The sequence below is a fragment of the Conger conger genome, chromosome 11 (assembly GCF_963514075.1).
Source record: "Conger conger chromosome 11, fConCon1.1, whole genome shotgun sequence".
NCBI lineage: Eukaryota > Metazoa > Chordata > Actinopteri > Anguilliformes > Congridae > Conger > Conger conger.
In genome coordinates, this window is record NC_083770.1 from 2,265,701 (window position 1) to 2,286,612 (window position 20,912).

General features: G+C 45.7%; 1 protein-coding gene across 2 annotated transcripts in view; it reads left to right on the top strand.

Annotated features, from left to right (window-relative positions):
* The window catches only part of LOC133140265 (netrin receptor UNC5C-like), a 213,053-nt gene that overhangs the window by 134,112 nt on the left and 58,029 nt on the right, over positions 1-20,912 (top strand). For both annotated transcript variants that reach the window (XM_061260042.1, XM_061260043.1), the window contains exon 4: positions 10,478-10,581. In XM_061260042.1, the coding sequence (XP_061116026.1) occupies positions 10,478-10,581 (104 nt within the window). The remainder of the gene's footprint in view (positions 1-10,477; positions 10,582-20,912) is intronic.

The window sequence follows — 20,912 nt, forward strand, 5'->3', positions numbered from 1 at the left end:
AAAACGCGTGGTTAAAACCACTGGAAAAAACTTTGGGAAACTATTGCCTCGCAGTGCCCTCCAGATCCACTGCGGTAAACATACTTGCAGTTTTTCAAGGTAATTATGTGAATTGGCGTATTTATCGTTTGCAGAAACTTTTAATTAAAGGACTTGAAATCCTTATCAGTTACCGTTCTAATGACACATTTGCTTAAACTTTCCATCTGATCCCACCTTCGGGATGGCAACCAGCGGCAAACTCCGAATGGCTCGACATCAGGATTTAATCATTAATCCCTGCATTTTGTTTTGTTTTGAGAGTGTACATTTAAATTGCAATAGAAACATTTAGAATTAGGCTGAACTAGGAGCCAGAGACACACGCTTAGTATAATCACATTCACATGTGCTCATATCAGAAGGCTAGAGAAGAGAGCTAACCAACAGATCGAATTCTGTGCCAAGTGGTACAGGCTCTGGAATGTTCCGCCATGACAGCCCTCACTGACTGCAGCTTCACGGCATCTGAGGAGAAATAGAAAGAGCAACTTGAAACATATCAGAATTTGTCAATGCACGGATACTTCTCCCAGATATTACACAACTCATTAAAACTCGATGGACTTCGTAAGATTTGTAGAGTGTGCTCGTAATTCCAAAGTCAATGATATGAGTTTACATGAAGCCCTGTCTGCTTGTAGTGTTGATCAGAAACAGGTTCCTAACATCTGTTGGGCTTTGTTTAGAAAGTCCGTTTGAAGTGAGCCAAATCCGATGTTTTTAAACATATCCGATTTGCATCTGATCTCATCCCTGAAGTCTAAACGGGAAATAATGACGTCGGTTTTTTTTAAATAACGATAATTAGATTGTTTCAATTCTGAATCGGATGATATTTGTATGTGGTCGGAAATCCGAAACATTAGATACCTGGCCGTGTGAATATTCTGTCCCTTTTTTCCCTCTCAAATACTTTTTATGGCACATGATGTAGAGTAGACTTCATCACATTGTTACGTTATTGCCTTCTTGTAAAATATGTGGACGGTCACTCAAAAGATTGTATTTTGAAAAACAAATCAATGTGAACCTTAAGGCCTGTTTTGGAAATGAAGACTCATCGCCAGCATGCAGCCAGAAAGGATGTTCAAGAGGCTCTCAGCGCAAACGGCCATCTCTCTCCTGAAGCTTTTGCTCTGAAAACAGACACCACAGACCCGCTTAACTTCCTCAGAGGGAAGAGCTGTCTGCGTTCCTCACGCCACCAAAGCTTCCTGTAATCTGTTCTAATTTCATAGCTGATCTTTGTGGAAATTGCTTTCAAAGCCCCTTTTTGCTTCAGCATTTTCATGCAAAGAAAAATGTTAAATGAGAGAAGTTATTCTGAGGGCAGCTGTTGCTCAGGTTCAATCAAGTCTGAAATTACACCCTAGACCAGGGCTCTCCAACCCTGGTCCTGGAGGGCTACTGGGTCTGCTGGTTTTTGTTTTCACCTTAAAATCAGCACCCTGCTGAGACCCAGGGAACCAGGTGAGGTGAGTTAATTAATCAATTAGAGCAGTTGATTACAGTTAAGTGCAGAGTAACAATGAAAACCAGCAGACCCTGCAGCTCTCCAGGACCAGGGTTGGAGACCCCTGCCCTAGACGTTTTCGCTCTCTTTCCACCTTAGGTGGGCGCTAGAAATGGCTAGATTTCCAGCTGAAGTGCAGTGATTAATTTCATGAGTATCCTATTCAAACTGCTTCGGTCTTCCCTCAGGAGACAGACAGAACTGCCTGAAGGGGCAAACTCCCCCAAAACCACCACCCAGAGTCCTCAAACTCCCCCAAAACCACCACCGAGAGTCCTCAAATGCCTCTGTGGTACCGTTATAAAGACCTCAATATTTGTGACCTCATTGCAGTGGAGCCACTGAGTATGCCTTTGTGCTCATGAGCATCTAAGTTTGCAGCCGCTGGTTGCCATGGTAATAAAAATATAGCTGGTGACGCAGGGTGACTTTCAGCTGGTGAGGGCCACGCCCTGACCAGGGAACAGAGGGGCACGGAACAGTTCCCCACTTTCACCCCCTATGAGACGACGTAGCAAAGGTGTTTTGCGAAAAACACAAAAGGGTCAATAAGTTTGTAAAAGCTAAATCAACAACAGCTGTTTTGATTCTTTCAAACAGGTACGGGTTAAGAAAGGGAACATTTCGGCGAGCAGTAGTGACTCCTAAAAAGGCACCCCCTCCTGCCAAAGTAAATAAATAAATATTACATTACATTCCATTATTGGCATTTGGCAGACGCTCTTATCCAGAGCGACGTACAGTTGATTAGACTAAGTAGGAGACAATCCTCCCCTGGAGAAATGCAGGGTTAAGGGCCTTGCTCAAGGGCCCAACGGCTGTGTGGATCTTATTGTGGTTACACCGGGATAAGAACCACCGACCTTGCCTGTCCCAGTCCTGTACCTTAACCACTACGCTACAGGCCGCCCTACGCCAAAATAAATTGACTTCCTTAGCAACTATGTTCAATGAAGGAGCGAAGGTATTGTGAAAAACATGAAAGGGTCAACAAATGTGCAAAGGAGAGAACGGCTGTTCTGGATCTTTAGAACAGTCACGGGTTAAGCAAGGGAAAGTTTTGGCGAGCTGTAGTCCTCCTAAAAAAGGCACCGCTCTCCCAGAAATATAAAAATACCTACAGAAACCAGCGCTTCTGTGCGGGTTACCAGTTCTGCTGTTCCTAATCAACAGCTGGAGGAACACGATGTGAATTCCCCCTCCGCAGGACTGAGGGATGGAGAGAACATGGGGAGATGGGTGAGGTTGTAACAGTGCTCTCCGCAGGGCTGAGGGAGAACATGGGGAGAACATGGGGAGATGGGTGAGGTTGTAACAGTGCTCTCTGCAGGGCTGAGGGAGAACATGGAGAGAACATGGGGAGATGGGTGAGGTTGTAACAGTGCTCTACGCAGGGCTGAGGGAGAACATGGGGAGATGGGTGAGGTTGTAACAGTGCTCTCTGCAGGGCTGAGGGAGACATGGGGAGATGGGTGAGGTTGTAACAGTGGCTCGGGGGTCGATGCCAGCGCTTTTTAAATCGTGTCGTTCCGAGCAGGCTGGGGGCCATTTCGTAAAGATAGGCTCGATTAAAAAAAGAGAGATAAAGCGTGCCATGGAGCAAATTATTGTAGTAATAGCCAGCCAGCTTGCAGCACCCATAAACTATTTACCACACCGATCCCAGCTTTCAGGGCCCTGATGGGGGGTGGTTACAACCCGAGACGGGAGAGATTGAACGCCGGGGGGGGGCATGAGGGCCTTCCCAGCACCCTGTCGTCGGCCGGTGTTAACAGAAGGATCAATCATAATTCATTATTTAGTTAACGCTTTTATCCAAAGCGACTTCCAGTTGATTGGACTAAGCAGGGGAGCATCCCCCCAGAACAATGCAGGGTTAAGGGCCTTGCTCAAGGGCCCAACGGCTGTGCGGATCTTATGGTGGCTACACTGGGGCTTGAACCATCGACCTTCCAGGTTCCAGTCATGTACCGACAGGGATCAACTCTGGCCCTCGATTCCAAATACAATCCTGGTTCTCTTTTCTCCCAGGTATTTAAGTGCTACTGATTGGTCAGATCATCTTCACACCTGAGTCCCAGGTAAAACGAGGGTGGAAAACCAGCACTCTTCAACCTTCTAGCCTTGTAGCCTTCTGTACGGCTTGCCCCTGTCAGTTTACGCTAACAAGCAAGCGTGGTCTCTGATGCTCTTTCTCGTGCTCGATGCATGCTCGTGAAGAAATAGAGAAATAGTGTACTTATTTATCTTTTAGCCTGGAAACATTCTGAAAGCATGAAGTCTCTGAAGGTTGAGTTCTTTCGGCTGGATCTCATATTTATTTGACACGCATACCTTCTGGACATATAGCAGCCAGGATAGGATTGCTAAAACATGAGTTTCTCTAAGCGAATACTCTTAGAGCATACACATGCCAATGAAGTTTATTTGATTTCCTGTGATTAAGCATACACATGCCAATGAAGTTTACTTGATTTCCTGTGATTGCGCACTTTCAGTTGATTAACAAAGGTTGACGGGATATGAAATTAGTCATTGCTACACTCTTTTTTTTTTGTTTTTGTGTAACTTATCCAAAAACATATCTCTCCTCTACTATTTCTTTTGCACACGTGTATTTCAAATAAACATACCTTGTGTAAATAAGACAGCTTCAGAGTTGTTGTAAGGTGTAGTTCTTCACTTTGAAGGAGGTAGACTACTGACTCCTACAGGCTTCAAGTCTTTATGCTGAGCTACATGTTATGCTAACATGGACACAGAGCCAGTGATGCATGGACACTGAGCCAGTGATGCATGGACACACAGCCAGTGAAGCATGGACTCAGAGCCAGTGATGCATGGACACACAGCCAGTGAAGCATGGACACTGAGCCAGTGATGCATGGACACTGAGCCAGTGATGCATGGACACACAGCCAGTGAAGCATGGACACTGAGCCAGTGATGCATGGACACTGAGCCAGTGATGCATGGACTCAGAGCCAGTGATGCATGGACACACTGCCAGTGATGCATGGACACACTGCCAGTGATGCATGGACTCAGAGCCAGTGATGCATGGACTCAGAGCCAGTGATGCATGGACTCAGAGCCAGTGATGCATGGACACAGAGCCAGTGATGCATGGACTCAGAGCCAGTGATGCATGGACTCAGAGCCAGTGAAGCACTGAGCTTCTCGCTCCATGCTCTTTTCCCCCCAGTTTGAATGCTTATGTCGATATTCTTCTCAGTTGTAATGAAGGAGTACCCTAAGCATTTATTGTGATCGGGCTGGTTGCTTCTGCTTCATAGTAAAACATGGGATAATGAGCTTTCAAAGTGCAGTGTGTACTCTCTCTCTCCCTCTCTCCCTTTGACAGCATAGTAAAAATGTGTTTTCTTTTGTGAGCACTGACTCCATTTTGCTCTCCTGGGGTTATCTGAGTGGAGAAAGATGGGAGGGGGCGGGGTGGGGGGTGATGACACTCTACCGTCCTTTAGCCAGGTCCTGGTCACGACAAGCTAAAGGACCTTAATTGACTTTACTTTTGTTTTTCAAAAACTTTTTGATGACAGACCAACAGACCAGTGTCTCATATTGGCACAAAGTGCATTGAGGGAGGGAGGGCTGTGATTGGCTGACAGACCCCCCCCCCCCCCTTTCAGAAATAAAGGTACAGTAGAGGTAAAAAAAAAAAGAACACATTTCTCAACTGTAGAATCATGTTATAAAAGGTAGACATTAATTATGTTTTGCTGTTTGTACCTACAGTATAGGGTACCACCCCGGTGAGAAGCATTAGACACTTTTTGTACTTTTTTTTCTGAGAGTGTAGGATACATTTTTGCGCAGCGGAATTGAAATAGCTGCAGTTGCACATCAGATGGAATAAAGTCTGTCGCTTCTCGAGAGCGTAGACAAGCCTGTCCTTCAAGCCATGCAACATTAGCTGCTGCTTCTGATTAATATCAGTGTTGCTAACTCATACTCAGGCAATTTGAAACCATCGGAGCACTTCTCTGAATTTATATCAATACTGCTTCCAGCATTAATCCTTCTCCCTATCTTATCTTATTGTCTTTTATTACGGATGTATGGCTATGAATATAAAATGGAGGAGAACTTCTTTTGATATGATGAGAGGATATTGTCAGCACTTCAGAGCTTCCATTCCATGTCTTTCCCCTCTTTCTGAAAAGCTATTGATCTCAAAATGGAGGCCCAGTTATTCAAGACGATTATCAGAACAAGGTTCATATTGTCTCTGTGAAACAGTACATCAGCCATGTCCTGGAAAGTCTCACTTGAGTAGCCTGTCCAATGTTTTTAAGAGTCAAAGTTTTTCGATTTTATACATATTAGGCAAAAAATTAGATAGCGATTGGACAAGTGTTCCCATAACAACCTGAACCCGGACTGGACACTATCCCCTGGACAGCTGCAGTTTCTGGAACTAGGACACACTCTGGCCCATTTAACTTGGACAGAGGTAACACCGGGGAATAAGTGTTTGGAAAGAGGGAGGATGTTAAACTGACCGAGGGTCGTGTTCTCTAAAGTTAATGAGCGCCATGTGTTTTGCTTTAAAGTCACATGGAAATGGGCAATCACCTCCATAAATAACTTACCTGCTGAAGCCAATGGCCCCTGCCCTTCTGAAATTATGTGAAGCTTTATTACTGTTCTCCGCCATCGGAATGATTTGTGCATCTGTTGAGCTCCCGCAGCTTGTCCTCGATGACAGGGACTCTGCAGCCTTGTTTATTCACCCAGGAAGAAGCAGCGACCTCCACTCATGGGAAATGTGTATGACTTCTTTAGTCCTCAGGTTGGAAAGAGAACATTATCGGCGACATAACACCATAAGTTGCCACATCCATGACTACTCCATGACCAGACATTTTGTGACATCACAGAACGAGGAACGGTCTATCTGTGACACCTCGTGAAATATCATTTCTCAGCGACATCATACTGTAATTGAACACTCCATGGGACAAAACCTGTGGTTTTCCAGGGACATCACGTTTATTTACATTTATTCATTTTAATTTTTTTATTTTATTTTATTTTATTTTGAATCCCGCCCTCTTCGGAGGACATCATTATTATTTTATTTCAAGTGCAAATACATTACATTAGGGTTAGGGTCAGGTTAGATTACATTAGGGTTAGGGTTAGGTTAGATTACATTAGGGTTAGGGTTAGGTTAGATTACATTAGGGTTAGGGTCAGGTTAGATTACATTAGGGTTAGGGTCAGGTTAGATTACATTAGGGTTAGGGTCAGGTTAGATTACATTAGGGTTAGGGTTAGGTTAGGTTACATTAGGGTTAGTGTTAGGTTAGATTACATTAGGGTTAGGGTTAGGTTAGGTTACATTAGGGTTAGGGTTAGGTTAGATTACATTAGGGTTAGGGTTAGGTTAGATTACATTAGGGTTAGGGTCAGGTTAGGTTACATTACACTTCACAGGACATGAGACCAAACAGATGGACGAACAAACATACATGACAAGGTAATTTGAAACCCAGCAGATGGATGGACGGACAGACATGATAAGACCAAGCATTGTATATAATAGGTTGTATAAAGATTAAAGGGGTCATTTATGTTCTGATGTAGGAGATATGAGATCGGAAAGTAAGATGATTAAAGGAAGATAATAAGATTTCGGTGAGGGTTTTCTAATGTGTGTGTGTGTGTGTGTTGGAGGGATTCGTTAACAGAGTAACATCACATTTAAAACAATGACACCACGAAACCAAGCCTGGTGATTGTGGTGTGACACTGCTCAGAAAACTCACACATAAACATAAAAAACCATCCGAAGGGAAGCCGATTGACCTGCCCCCACTGCCACCCCGCCACCCGCCTTCATGTATCTGTCCCTGTGATCTTCTACATTGTGGTGTTTGTGCACTCCTCAGTCTCCGGGGAGCCCAGTCTGTATTCCCTGCCCAGGCCTCCTGCTGGCTCCCCTGAGGGCAGAGCCTGTTTTAAAAGGACACTGGCTCCTACTCCTTCTCACAAACCACAGAATATAGCACTCCAGATTTTTCTCAAACAACACCTCTCTGTCTCAACACCACGCTCCACCACCCTGGTAATGTCTCCTGGCATTCGATCAGTATCACAATCCCCAAGAACAGAAATACCCACTGTAATGCTGTCACCCAGAATAGACGTTTTTACATATTCAATTTAGCAGTGACTAATCACCGCCAGTGGTCCCCCCAGACAGGTCCAATGTGTTTCGAGTGATGGATTTAAATGCACGAGGATGTAGCATGGCACAAATGGAAATAGATTAGTCACCTAAACCCTTCATTGTTTTTTTTCTCGTGAAATGAGCTGTATTCTGTGTTTTTGGTCCCCTGTTCCTCCCAGAATAATGCGTTTTGAAGGCAGCTCCCACCTACTCTGTCTTCCTCCCACGGTATACTCATTTCCAGTTCTACTGCACCAGCACAAAGAGCGGGCCTCTGTCACCGAGCCCTGCTTCTGACTAATGGATGGAATGTAAGAGTGAGGACCAGTCCTTCAGTTCTATGAAACTACCCAACATCAAAGTTCCACACATTTTAGTAGCTAAATACATACATAACTTTAACCCTCCTATTATGTTAAGAGTTTATGACCGCTTTTATGTTGACCCTAACAATTTAAATAAACATGCAATTATTGCAAAAGAAGAATTTCCTTCTTATTGTTTCGCAAATGACTAGCCTTTTATCGTTAAAATCTGTGAGAAACATCTCATTTTAGGGCCTGCGGTACAGGAAGTGAAAGTTTGGCACCGGAATCTTCCACAAAGAAATCTAAGATTAAAATAAAAATGGTTGTATATTTTCTGACATTTTATTCAGATACAAAGGGTCGACACAAGCTCATACAACACATGCAATGTTGGTACAGGACTTCTAAAAACATAGCATAATGCAATTTAATCCTACCAAAATGGAAATTGTAAAAAATCATGCAGTATCAAGATGAAAAAAGGTGAACTGGTTTTTAAAAGGTTAAGAGCCTTGCCTTAGGCAAACACTGAATGGGTCTAATTGACCCGACACATAATCGGAGGGCTAGGCAGCAGGTCATACTGTTATGACTGTATAGTTCTGTTATTATTTATATATATATATATATATATATATATATATATATTTTTTTTTTATATGTTTAATAATATGGGGTGTATTAAAAATAGGGATAGTTTTTGTCTTGCTCCCAGTTTCTCTGCGCTCTGATTGGTTGCGCTGGAGCACGCAGGCGCACACTCAGACTCCGTGGCCAGTTTCTCTGCGCTCTGATTGGTTGCGCTGGAGCACGCAGGCACACACTCAGACTCCGTGGCCAGTTTCTCTGCGCTCTGATTGGTTGCGCTGGAGCACGCAGGCACACACTCAGACTCCGTGGCCAGTTTCTCTGCGCTGTGATTGGTTGCGCTGGAGCACGCAGGCACACACTCAGACTCCGTGGCCAGTTTCTCTGCGCTCTGATTGGTTGCGCTGGAGCACGCAGGCGCACACTCAGACTCCGTAGCCAGTTTCTCTGCGCTCTGATTGGTTGCGCTGGAGCACGCAGGCGCACACTCAGACTCCGTAGCCAGTTTCTCTGCGCTCTGATTGGTTGCGCTGGAGCACGCAGGCGCACACTCAGACTCCGTGGCTACAGAGCCGTGTCATCTCGCCGCCCCAGTGTCACGTGTCTGTGACGGACTGGAAGGAGCGGACAGGGCGGTCACTCCTGCTTCAGCGCCGCTCACCGCTGCACAGTGAGCTCTCCTTCGCTCATCTTCCGCATTTGGGCTCAAATCTCCTCGGTCATTTCCTTTCTCTCCTCAGGTTTCCTCTCCGTCTTTTTTACTGGCTTCACTCATAGTCTGTACTGTATATCATCGTCTTAACCTCTTCAGCTCTCCTCCTCATTCACTGTTTCTTCTCTCTTTCTTATCTGTTACACCCTCCTTTCCTCAACTACCCTCTTATATCTCTTCTATCTTTCCTTTTTCCGGAACAATAAGAGTTCCTTCACTCTAATGAAAAATCAACCAATTTAAATGCTTCTCTGGCCTTCAAGCCCTGTCATCATTTCACCTCCACGAAGGTGGAAAAGGTGGAAAACAAGTGGGTGTAGATTCACTCTTTTCCTCGCCAGAAACACATAATTACTGTCACACAGACTGAAAAGAAGCAAGCCGCGCAGCCTGAAGATAAACAGCGCAGAGCTGTGAGTGTGGAACACAAAGCCCAGTGCAGGGCTCCGAAGCAGGCCACGCTCACCACTCCCGCTCTCCCGCTTCTTCTGGATCCGGTTTGAACCAGTCTCCCCCAGAAACCGGCGGGGAGCTGGAGTAGAACCGCCGTGTGCCCAGTTTCTCCTCACTGTAGGAAGCGCCGTTCTGCCGACCGTGGCCCGCGGTGATGTGGCCTCTAATATCTCTCCTCCTGAATGTGGCGACAGTCCTTATCCATAAAGCGTGTGATTTATGTCAGCTCGTTCAAGGGCGTATTGAAAGTCCTGTTTGGTTTCCTGCGAGGGCTTTATCCTGCAATGAAATATCAGGTTCGCTGCCAGAAGAAAAGGCAAAAGTTGAATTTATCTCCTATGGAGTGACCATTTGGAGCATCACTTCTAAATCAGTGGCAGTAGTGGAATCATTATGGGAACTTGGACAGCTCGGTTGTTTGAAAGAATGAGCCTTGTTGTCTAAGTGCAGAAAAAACACTTCGCAATTTTGTTATATCTACAAATATATTTAAGACAAATACAAGTGAATCTATGCTGCAAGGTTAAACAACAGAAAGTTCAGATTTCACTCTCTGGAACTGGTATTTGTTTTTGACGGTTATGCCCTTAAACCTGTCTGGCAGTCATTTCTAAATCTTAATGATAAACTATACACTAAAACGTGTGCTTTTTTCTCACACACAGACCTCAGGAAAACATTTGACCAGGAGCCACTGGGGAAGGAGGTGTCACTGGAACAGGAAGTTCTTCTGCAGTGCCGTCCGCCCGAGGGGATCCCCGCAGCTGAGGTAAGAGTCAGAAGGTCACTAGTCCAGCAGTGGCCAAGGCTACTTTAGAGCTAACAGCGGTCAGCCTTGAAGCAACGCGTAAACGCCATCACCCTTTAAAGAAGGGTCACGGGACACGTTTCCATGGAGCTCAAAGTCAGCTGAGATGCGTTCATCGAAGTGGCAGCCTGTCACTTGCTATTGGTTTGAAAATACTGCAGCCATAACCATTCCCAGCTGAAAAAACACAGCTCAATCTAGGTTGTGAAACAGCTGGATGACCAGTTCAGACCAGCTCGAACCGGTATGTTTTTAAACAGCTGGTAGCTAGTCGTCCAGTTACCAGTGCAGACAAGCTACCAGCACTTGCTGGTTGACCAGCTCCTACCCAGCTAGACCAGTTTGAAAACTGAGCTGGACATGCTGGCATATCTGGATTCTACAGCAGGGTTGCCAGTTCACATGGAGTAAGTGGACAAGTTTATTTTATGTAACTGACAACACGCCATTCAGCATTGTGGAGCAAGAGCAGGCCTCCCGGCCCTCCCTGAGGCCAGCGCTGTGGTTCCCCCGTGACCAGTCTGCTGAAATGGGCCAACGACAGAAGAGGAAATCCCAAGAGCTTTCACGCTTTTTTCCTCGGCTCGTGCCAAATGACAAAGTGTTAAAACTCGGACCTGTTCTCCGGCAGAGCCCTTTCATCCTCTTCTCGTTTCTGTTATTACAGTTTTCGGAAATGCCCAAATGCGTCCTGGAGACAAGCAGCGGAAAATGGATGGGTCGATTTGTTAGTTTAACGCGACGGGCTTCGGGGCCTCTCTACTCACGCTCCCACGCAGACAAATCATCTGCTTAATGTCTCATGACGACTACCATCTACTCCCATTTCATCAGCCCTCCTCAAAGCTGACATCTATGCTGCATTTATCCTGTGTTTCTGCTTCCCTCACCATTTCCCCAAGGTCTCGCTTCTATGAGCCCGGTGAGTGGATCACATACAGTGGATCTACTGGATGTGAGCGGTTTGAGGAGCAGTCAGTGTTGTTCTTGGCGTGCCAGTCCTCCTGCTCCCTTCACAGTTACTGGTATGGGGGTCTGGAATCCTAGTCCTGGTGACCCGGCTGCTTGTCATTGTTACTCAGCAGATAATTGATCAATTAGACCAGTGGGTTTCATAGTTTATTCTGCCCTTCTGATTTCTTCGGTCTAAACTTGTTTCTTCTAGGTGTGATAAGGTACCTTAAGACTCAAAACCGAAACAACTACGCCCTATCACGTTGATCAGAGGCGTCTACCATACAACTCACAAGATCTGCTGGTTTCCCTGTTACTCAGCTCTTAGACAGCTTTAACTGTCACTCTAAAATGGCTGCTGTTTGTGGTTGTGATGTAAACAAAGAGTAGCAGACCTTGATCGATCGTGGCCTGGCTCTTACCCGATCGTGGCCCGGGAATGATACAACACTGTCAGCCTGACTCGGCTCGTCTCTGAAAGGAAAGATTTCAGCAAAGCCATATTTTCGCTCACCGCTGGTGGTGGTGGTGGTGGTGGGGGGAGAGCCGGGTAATTTTATACCAACGTCACAAAAGAACAAGACAACATTACATTTTCTCAGAACTTCTTTTAGCTTTCGCCCTCTCTTTCTTCAGTAGAGTACAATTCAGTGATTTGCAGGGCGAATGCTGTAGAACCTCCTGCTCTTTCAGAAAAGCCAGGGTTCAGCAGAGACTAGAGGGAGGTTAATACACAGAGACACAGGCAGAGCAAGCCGGCTTTCATTATTTCTCTGAACTCGCTATTGTAAAAAGGGCTGCCGCTGACCTAGAAAATCTAAGGCAAGCGTGTGAAATGCAAGTACCTTTATTGCAGGGAAGGGTGAAATTACTAATGGTATAGGCTGAACGAAACTGCGCAAGAGCCATTCAAGGGTTCAGAACATACAGTGTAGATGTTGACTCTAAAATTGTTCGAAACTTTGATTTTTTGATCTTTTACTTTCCAGACATTATTGTTACAGGTGGCCTTCAGCCAATAACTGGAGGAAGGTTATGTTTCCGACAGCAGCCTTCAGTTAAAATATTAACATTCACTCAGTGAGCACTTTGTTAGGTATTTATTATATATATATATATATATATATTTTTTTTTTTTCTTTCTTTTACTTATTAAGTCTTCTGCTGCTGTAGCCTATCCACTTCTAGTTTTGACGTGTTGTGCGTTCAGAGATGCTCTTCTGACCTGTCTCATAAACAACGCATTTCTGCCCACTGAAGTGCTGCTCACTGGATGTTTTTAGTTTTTTGCACAATTCTCTGCAAACTCTAAAGACTCATTGCGCGGTTAAAAGTCATTTAGATCACACTTCTTCAACATTGTGAAAGACAGCTGAACCTCTTGACCACGGCTGCATGCCTTTATGCATTTACTTTCTGCCTCATGCCACATAATTTGCATTAACAAGCTAGTGTACAGGTCTACCTAATAAAGTACTCACTGAGTGTATTTTGCGCGTTATTTTTTTTGCCCTTACTAAATGAAACCTGTTAGTCAACCAAGGAAACATTCTGGAGTTATTGTTATCTGTAAACATTTCTGTGGTTTTTGCTATGTATCAAACCAAAATAATTAAATTACTCTGATTTGAAACTATACTCATAGCATAGTGCACATTTTGTGTGCTTCCTGTACTAAGGCCAACTTGTTGACTATTTCTGTAACAGCATTTTTTCTTTGATAAACTTTGACATTGTTTGAGCTGTTATTGTCAGGGGAATTTTGAACTTTAATGAAAAATGAGCAATGTAAAAAAAACGTGACTGAACTACAAGGAAAATGCGTGTTAGCGCAGTTCCACCTCTCCGAGACAGAGAGAACAGAGTGGAGAGGACAATCGCATGGAGCATCTGAGAGGCTTTGATCAGAACACACATCCATCTCCTTTCCCCCAGGGCAGAATGTCGAGCCGCCCGCCCTGAACACAGCTCTGCGGCCTCAGACTTCGCTGTAGATCAGTGTGACTAATCCTCCCGTCCTGCCAGAGGTCAGGGCAGTGTCCCTGTCCAACCGACTGTAGATCAGAATCTGCTGGTGGGAGGGAGGAACTGACCTGGAGGGACAGTCGGATACCGTGTGTTCCGCGCGTCTCCATGGAGACCGCTCGGCTGCTGTTTAATTGCTGTGCTTTGGAGCTCCAGTACTGGAATCTGTAGTTCCATTGCAAAATAGTGTCAGCCATTTTGCTTTGACGTGATCCTCTTTGGGACTGTAAAACTGGTTGGGCACTGAACTGAGAACAGTAAACATTCCCTGGAGTCAAGCTGCACAATGTGCAGGCAGCTGATCTGAGATCAGTACACATGCTCTACATTCAAACAGCAATCAGGGGCAGCTGGCTTCTCTGTCTGCTCTCGTTTGGATTCAGGGCTTGCGGTTTCGGAAATGGGAACCAGCTGCTTGCTCTCACAATGTACCTAGGAAGTACGACACCAGGTCGCTCCAGGAGGGAGCAAAGCAGTGAAGCCGCAGTGTGTGCCATGGGGCAGGGGGTCTGGAGGCCCCTTACCCGGTCCACCTTGCCCACCCAGCGGAGACCTGTTTGGCAGAGGGAGTGGCTCGGCGAGGCCCCTGCTTTTTTCAGGCCTAGTAAAGGAGAAGCTAAAGTCTTCCTGACTAACGGTTAGCTTTGGCTGCCTGACAACACAAGCCTCTCGCAGGCAGGAATGCAAGGCTGTAATTGATCTCCGGGCAAACTGGAAGGAGTGTTTGAGCCTGGCGAACAGTAACCAGTAGCCCAGCCTACAACACCCATAATTACTCAGCAGGACCTTTCCCTCATTTATTTTCACGTAAAATTAAATCAATTAAAAGTATTACCTTTAAAAAAAATGGAAGAAAGACAGAAAGAAAGAAAGAAAGAAAGAAAAAAACCACAAGCATTCCAGAGAAAATTGCTCTTAAGTAAGGGTTTACTTCTCCACTGTTTGTGGCTGGCTGTCTCCCGGCAACAGCAGATGGGAAAGCGAGCAAGAGCCTGTGGCTTCGGAACAATCCGGAAAAACATGGAAATGTGCATGTGTTTATACAGGAGCGGGCTTAAAAATAACTTGAAAAAGAAGAAATATATCAGAGGAGAAAAGATAAAGACAGACAGCGAGAATGCGTAATGAGAAGTTTGCTTTTTAAAGGAGTAAGTGCCGGTTGGGTCTTGCGAGGGCTTTTTGATCTGCCGAGACGAGCTGTCGGTTCCCTTTGGGACGTCCTGTCGGGATGTCTTCCGAACGGTGCCCCGCAATTAGGGGTTTGTCAGATTTAAAGACAAACTGCAGTTCCCACGTAAGAAGTCTCTGGGCTGCGGTGGAGCTGGCTGTTACTGCAACCCCACAGCTGAGACTTCATTCTTCAATTCATCAGGACTGAAGGCATTCGCTTATAGTCAACCCCTAAGACATGCACACACCGCACACACACGTACGCATTCACGCAGTGACTGTGCACACACAGAAACACACAGACACACGCATGTGTGCGCACATGTACATACACACACACACAGACATGCACACACACACAGAAACACACAGACACACGGATGCACGCGCACACACACGCAGACGCACGTATACACATGCACGTGTGCTGACATGCACACATACAGACACAGACATGCACGCACATACACACACACATATACATGTACACGTGTGCAGTGATTGTGCACACACACATGCACATACATGCAGACACACGCACACACACACACATACACACACCCATACTATACACACACACACACAGACACACAGATATGCATACACACACAGATATGCACACACAAATACACTCTGTAGAAAAGCAGTATCCGTCTTTGAATCCCAACAATACGTGTTTGAAAGCGGATCTGTTTAATGTTTGAAATCTGGGGGCAATTATGCAAAAAGCTGAGTGTATGCAGCGGTGAATAAAGAACAAAACAACTGCCTGAGAATCAAAAACACAGCAGTGGACTTCTGGAATAATCCTCACTGTCTGAAGCATTATGTAATCTCTGTGCGTTTGTACTGTAGATGAAATTGTCAGTATTCAATCTGTGTTCAGTCTGCAATCCGCCTGTCCCTGTTTTCTGCTCCCAGAACATTTTATAATCTGAGATTACAACAGCATGGCATTTGGTGACGCCTTAGTGTATTTTTGGTGTTGTGCAAATTATTAGAATTATGGCCTGATTCATTAAACGATGTCATCATGTCTATGTCCTAAGAAAATTATTATTATTGATGAGAAAAATATGCTGATCTTTTGCTATTGATTTCAATCATAATACCGGTTAGTACTGTCAATAAACCATTGATATCTGTCTCATATTAAACCTCAAGATGACAAATTCTCAAAGTTTCCCATTGATGGTGTATTAAACAACATTCCGTAGAAGTGCTGTTCATCATACTTACAGTATGATTACATGAGTCATACTGTCGTGCTTATAGTCTGTAACTACAGAACCACAGCGAGGATGCAGTGGGTAGTGTCTCCGAGCTCCAGTGAAACTGCATTTAAACAGTGCAGTTGTTTCAAAGAACATCAGGCTAATTGCATGTGATTGTGTATGGAGTTTGGGTTGGGGTCAGTGGTTTGCGGTTTAATAAATGTATAAAGCATGGAATTTTGTTTTTCACGACGACTTTAATGTATGTCTGGGCAGCACATGCGCTAGGCTAGCTAGCTAAATGTTAGCCATCTTGCTATACAGCCACGCATTTCGGGTTATTGTAGTCACATCGCATTGGTCAAGACAGCAATGTTATTGGCCTGCAAAGCACCAAGACACTATACAGGACAAGCAGGAATGACACACTTATCTGAAGACTGCTAGCTCTGCACATTCAACTCAAGAAAGCGAGCAGCAGGCATTTATCCTGGCTCTTTTCTGGCTGAAAACGCAGCGAAACCGGGTGGGAGGGCTTTACAATGGCACAGCAGTCGTGTCATTCAAATAAATTATGAATTGCAAATAAATGAAAGCAGTTCATTGAGGGGGTATCTGTCTGGTGGAACCGTAGCGTCTCCATTCCCGTTGGTGTGGAGTGGAGGCCGCGGCGCAGGAACGCGCTAATGCGTTTCCACAATATCGCCACACATGAGCGGCAGCAGGAAAGTAAATTTGCTATTTGTCTTTTCCCTTTTGTCTTTCGCGCAGTTCTTCAATTAAGTGAGCACTTGAGCGATGGCGAGAGAGGGGAAGGAGAGCGATGTTTGTGTGGGCTTCGTCTTTTCAGAGCGTTCCCCATTCATCTCTTTTATGGACTCCTTTCATTAACTGTGAAAAGGCCGGCAAACAGACGTGAAAGACAGCCTTTTCACCTCCTCCCTCCAAACACGGCCGTTTGGCCGGGCCCTAAAAAACGATTAAAATGTACAAGCTGCGAAATGCCTCTCCTTTCTTCCTCTCCTTTTCTCCCGGCCCCTCCCCCGCCCGGTCGCCCGCTGCCGGCCTCAGAGAAAGGCGGGGGTCGGAGGTCGGCGGCGCGCCGGGGAGTGTTCGGGCCGGTCGCCACGGAAGCGGGTCCCGCAGTCAGGCAGCCACTCCAGCCGCCCGGGGTCCTGCCGTGTTGTCAGGGGCGACGAGGCGGACCCACTCTGTGGGCCCGAGGGCTCCCAGGCACCACAAAGGCCCGCATTGTTTCGCCGAATATAATACACCGTCTGGGAAACTTGGAAATACTTTTTGATACTGTACAATGTATCGCAAATACAGTACAGCAGGAGGAGCGAGGGCTGCTGATGGGCAAGCCGGCTTCAGCCCGGCAGTCACTTCCTGCTTCGTCTGTCTTGTGTTTTTTTGTCAATTTGTTTCTTTTTTCTAATTTTTGTGCCATTGAGGGTGTTAGTGTCTTTCTCTGGGCATGTGGGTATACGTGTGATATGTGTGTTAATGTGTCTTAGTCTGTGCGGGTGGATGCTACTTCTTCTGAGTGTGTGTGTTTTATGTGTGCTTATTTATGATGAGATGTAATTGTTATTTTTCTGTTATTCGGGTGCTTACTGGAAGCATGTGTGAATGGATACTTTTCTACGCTTTACTGAGCTTGTCTGATGTATTGGAACCTATGAAATACTCTCAGAAAATGTATCCTCTTCCGGTCCTCTTGGCTGGCTCAATTGTGCCAGGCAAGATCAACCGAGAGCAGAAACGTATTTGAATCCGAAACTATTCCATATCTGACCCAGGTCTGAATTGTGTATGCATGTGTTACTCTGCAGGGTAATTGGTAAACGGTCTGTGTTCTGCAGCTATTCTGAACAGACCCCGTGACCCAAGCAGACGTTAATACACTCGGCAAGAAGACTCTCACAGTCCCTGGAGCAGAAAGCTGGGAGTGGTGTTTATGGCTGTGTCTGCTCTTTAACCTGTCTGCAGAAAGCATCAACAGAGCAGACTTTCTCCACACTGACACATAACAAACACACTCTGACTGCTTTCCCTCACACACAAACACACAATTTCAGCAAAGCTTGAAGGAAGGTCCTATAAAACGGTCAATTGGCGCTTAATGAAAAATTGTGACCCTCCTATCAGGGTGTAAGTGCCGCGTAGCTGCTGGACTGCAGACCTCTTTAGCGGCCCTGCCGTCATCCGGTCAACAAGGACAAGACCTACTCTGAAACTAAAGGTCTGACTGCAGCCCTGCAACTCAGCGAGAGAGAAGGGTAAATTTACTGAAAGACTGCCATTTGAAGACAAAGATATTCGCACCATGGAAACAATAGACTGCTAAAGTCCTTGCCAGAAATATCTGAAACTGGGTGTGTGCCTGTACATGAGAGTGGGTGTGCTTGGATGTTGAGGTGATCTTGAGAGTGTTGTTTAATGTGTGCCTTTGAGGGAGGGTGGGTGTGTGTTTGGGTATGTGTTTGTGTATCTGTGCGAGTTTGTGTGTGCGTGTTTCTGTTTGCGTGTGTGTGCGTGTGCGCGCGTGTGCATTCAATCTGCAGTCCTGTGGTAACATGTTCGCTGATTCGTAAACACACATCTGTTTGGATTTTTCCCCCCTCGGAAAACACTTTTGTTTGAGTGGCAATTAGAAGGGATTTATAGCTGCCCAATTAGCGCATTCTTTAACACTCTTATATGATAATGAAGTGTCAGCGTTCTCTACAGAACGAGTCAGCTGCTGCGATATTTATCATTTACACGGTATCAATACGGGGTATGGCATCCATATGTGTGAAATGCGCTTTGTTTTCTCTTGCGATAGCATACTTTGTAAGTGCTGTCAGAATAAGTTGGTTCTTCTCCCAGAACCGTTTAAAGAGAAATGTTAAAGTTTATGCACACAGGCACAATTGGGTCTTGTTAGGTCACCGGCAGAACACTGAAACACTCTCTGCAGTCTGGTCGGCTGTGTTGTGGGGTGGAGGAGAGTGTCGAATGCTAAAGCACTTAGCCTTCAGGGCCCTACAGGAAGCGTCTGTTCATCGGGAGAGGCCCCGGGGGCCCGGAGCGCGTCGGAAAAAACCCAAACCTCGTCCCCGTGGCGACCCGTGACCGAGGGCCTGCCCGAATGCCTGCACCCGTCAGTCATCTCAACACCCAGCCCGGCAGCGCAGAGAGCACTCAGAGCGCGCCGCGCCGCTAACGGCTCCAGCCTCGCACTCCACGGGTCCGTCAGGCACCGGCGGCCGGCCGGACACCGCCCGCGTTTCCCACAGGAGGAAGTGCCGACGTTCCGCTTCTTTCCGGAAGGTTCTGCCGCCCGTTTTTCTCCTTTCGCGGCTTTCCTGGCAGCCCAGTGGCGATGAGGGGGAAGGGCGTAATGGATGACCTCGGAGCGAACGCACCTGTGTGTGCCCCCCCCCCCCCCCCCCCCGCACCCCGGAGAGCCCAGCTCAGCAACATCTGGGCTTTGATTTATGGCCGCTTCCCCCCGCAACCCCCCCAAAATAACTGGGACTCTGACTTAATCATCTGGCATCGCTAGCCCTTCCTCTTCAGCTCCAGACAGCTTTACCATTGCAATAAACAGTCGAATGTGGACCTATTAAACACCTACATATAGCACTTCACATATGTAATGGAAAGCGTACTCCTGTGTTGGGGCATTAGGCCTTTTTTACAAGTAAAGTACATACAGTGCTGTCCATTAGTATTTGGACATTTTTTGTTGTTTTCGCTCTATATCCCAGCAAACAGTTGACTAATTGGGGGGACTATGTATAACAACGACTACAATTCCTACACTGTTACACCTATAGGGATGTAAAAACCCTCAAATTAAAGCTAATAGTCTGCACTTTCACCACCTTTCATTTTTGTTTGTTTGCTGGAGTACAGAGAACAACAAAAAATGTTTCACTGTCAAAATACTGAGTGTTCTGTGTTTACTTTAGAAACTGTTGGTGGTTGGTGGTATTAGATACATATAAAATGTGATAAAACTGTGTATGTCAATTGTATCCAATAGGGACCAGATGTGCACAGTTTGTGGTAGAGGTATGAATGTGGGTCTAATGTTCAGTTTTCGTTAAATAGCTTCCTTTTGTTTGTATTTTCCCAACTGCAATAATTACAATAAGCTGGTTTACATAAGTACATATACATACCCCGGTACCCAGGATAGTGACGTGGCAACTTAGGCTGTTGACGTCTTTGTTGATAATATTGTTGTTGATAATGATCTGGAATATTTCAGCTCTGACCGCATGCGAAGCATAAAGGGATGACTAAACACGACTAAAGAGTCATTCGTCACCATTACACCAATGTTTTTATTGATGAATAGATATGTCTCCAATCCAATTAGATTAAATTGTAAAGACACAGAAATGTAAATCAAGATAAGCTCCAGAAAAATGTCTGTTAAGAGGGGTCTGCTTGTAGGAAATGCATCAGAGAAAGACCTTCCATAGCAGATTAGTGGCCTGCTGGAGACATACTGTCGCCTGGTTCCCAGTCCACTCCTGGAGCTCATTTATACTCTCTGCACTCTATTCTCTCCTCTTGCCCTTATTCATTCTCACACGGTCATGCAAACAATGCCATCTTCTATTCTCTTTTTTAAGTTATTTGCCCCGGTCCCAGAAGGGCAGGTGTGTGGTAGTGTTCCTCTCTCAGATTACCAGCAGTTAGCTGGTCTCCTGAGACCCTGAGAGAAGCTTCCGGAGCTCTCTGAGGTACAGGTGTAAACACGGCAGGGACAGAGGATGAGACCATGTGCGCTTACACTCAGATCTTTCTTTTCTCCTTTGCTTGCCCCTAGCACCACCCATCGGGGAGGGGAGGATAAGAGCAGAGGAAAAGAAGTAAAGGGGAAGGGGAAGTGTAAAAAACGTGAATTAGGTGAATGGAACGTCCCTG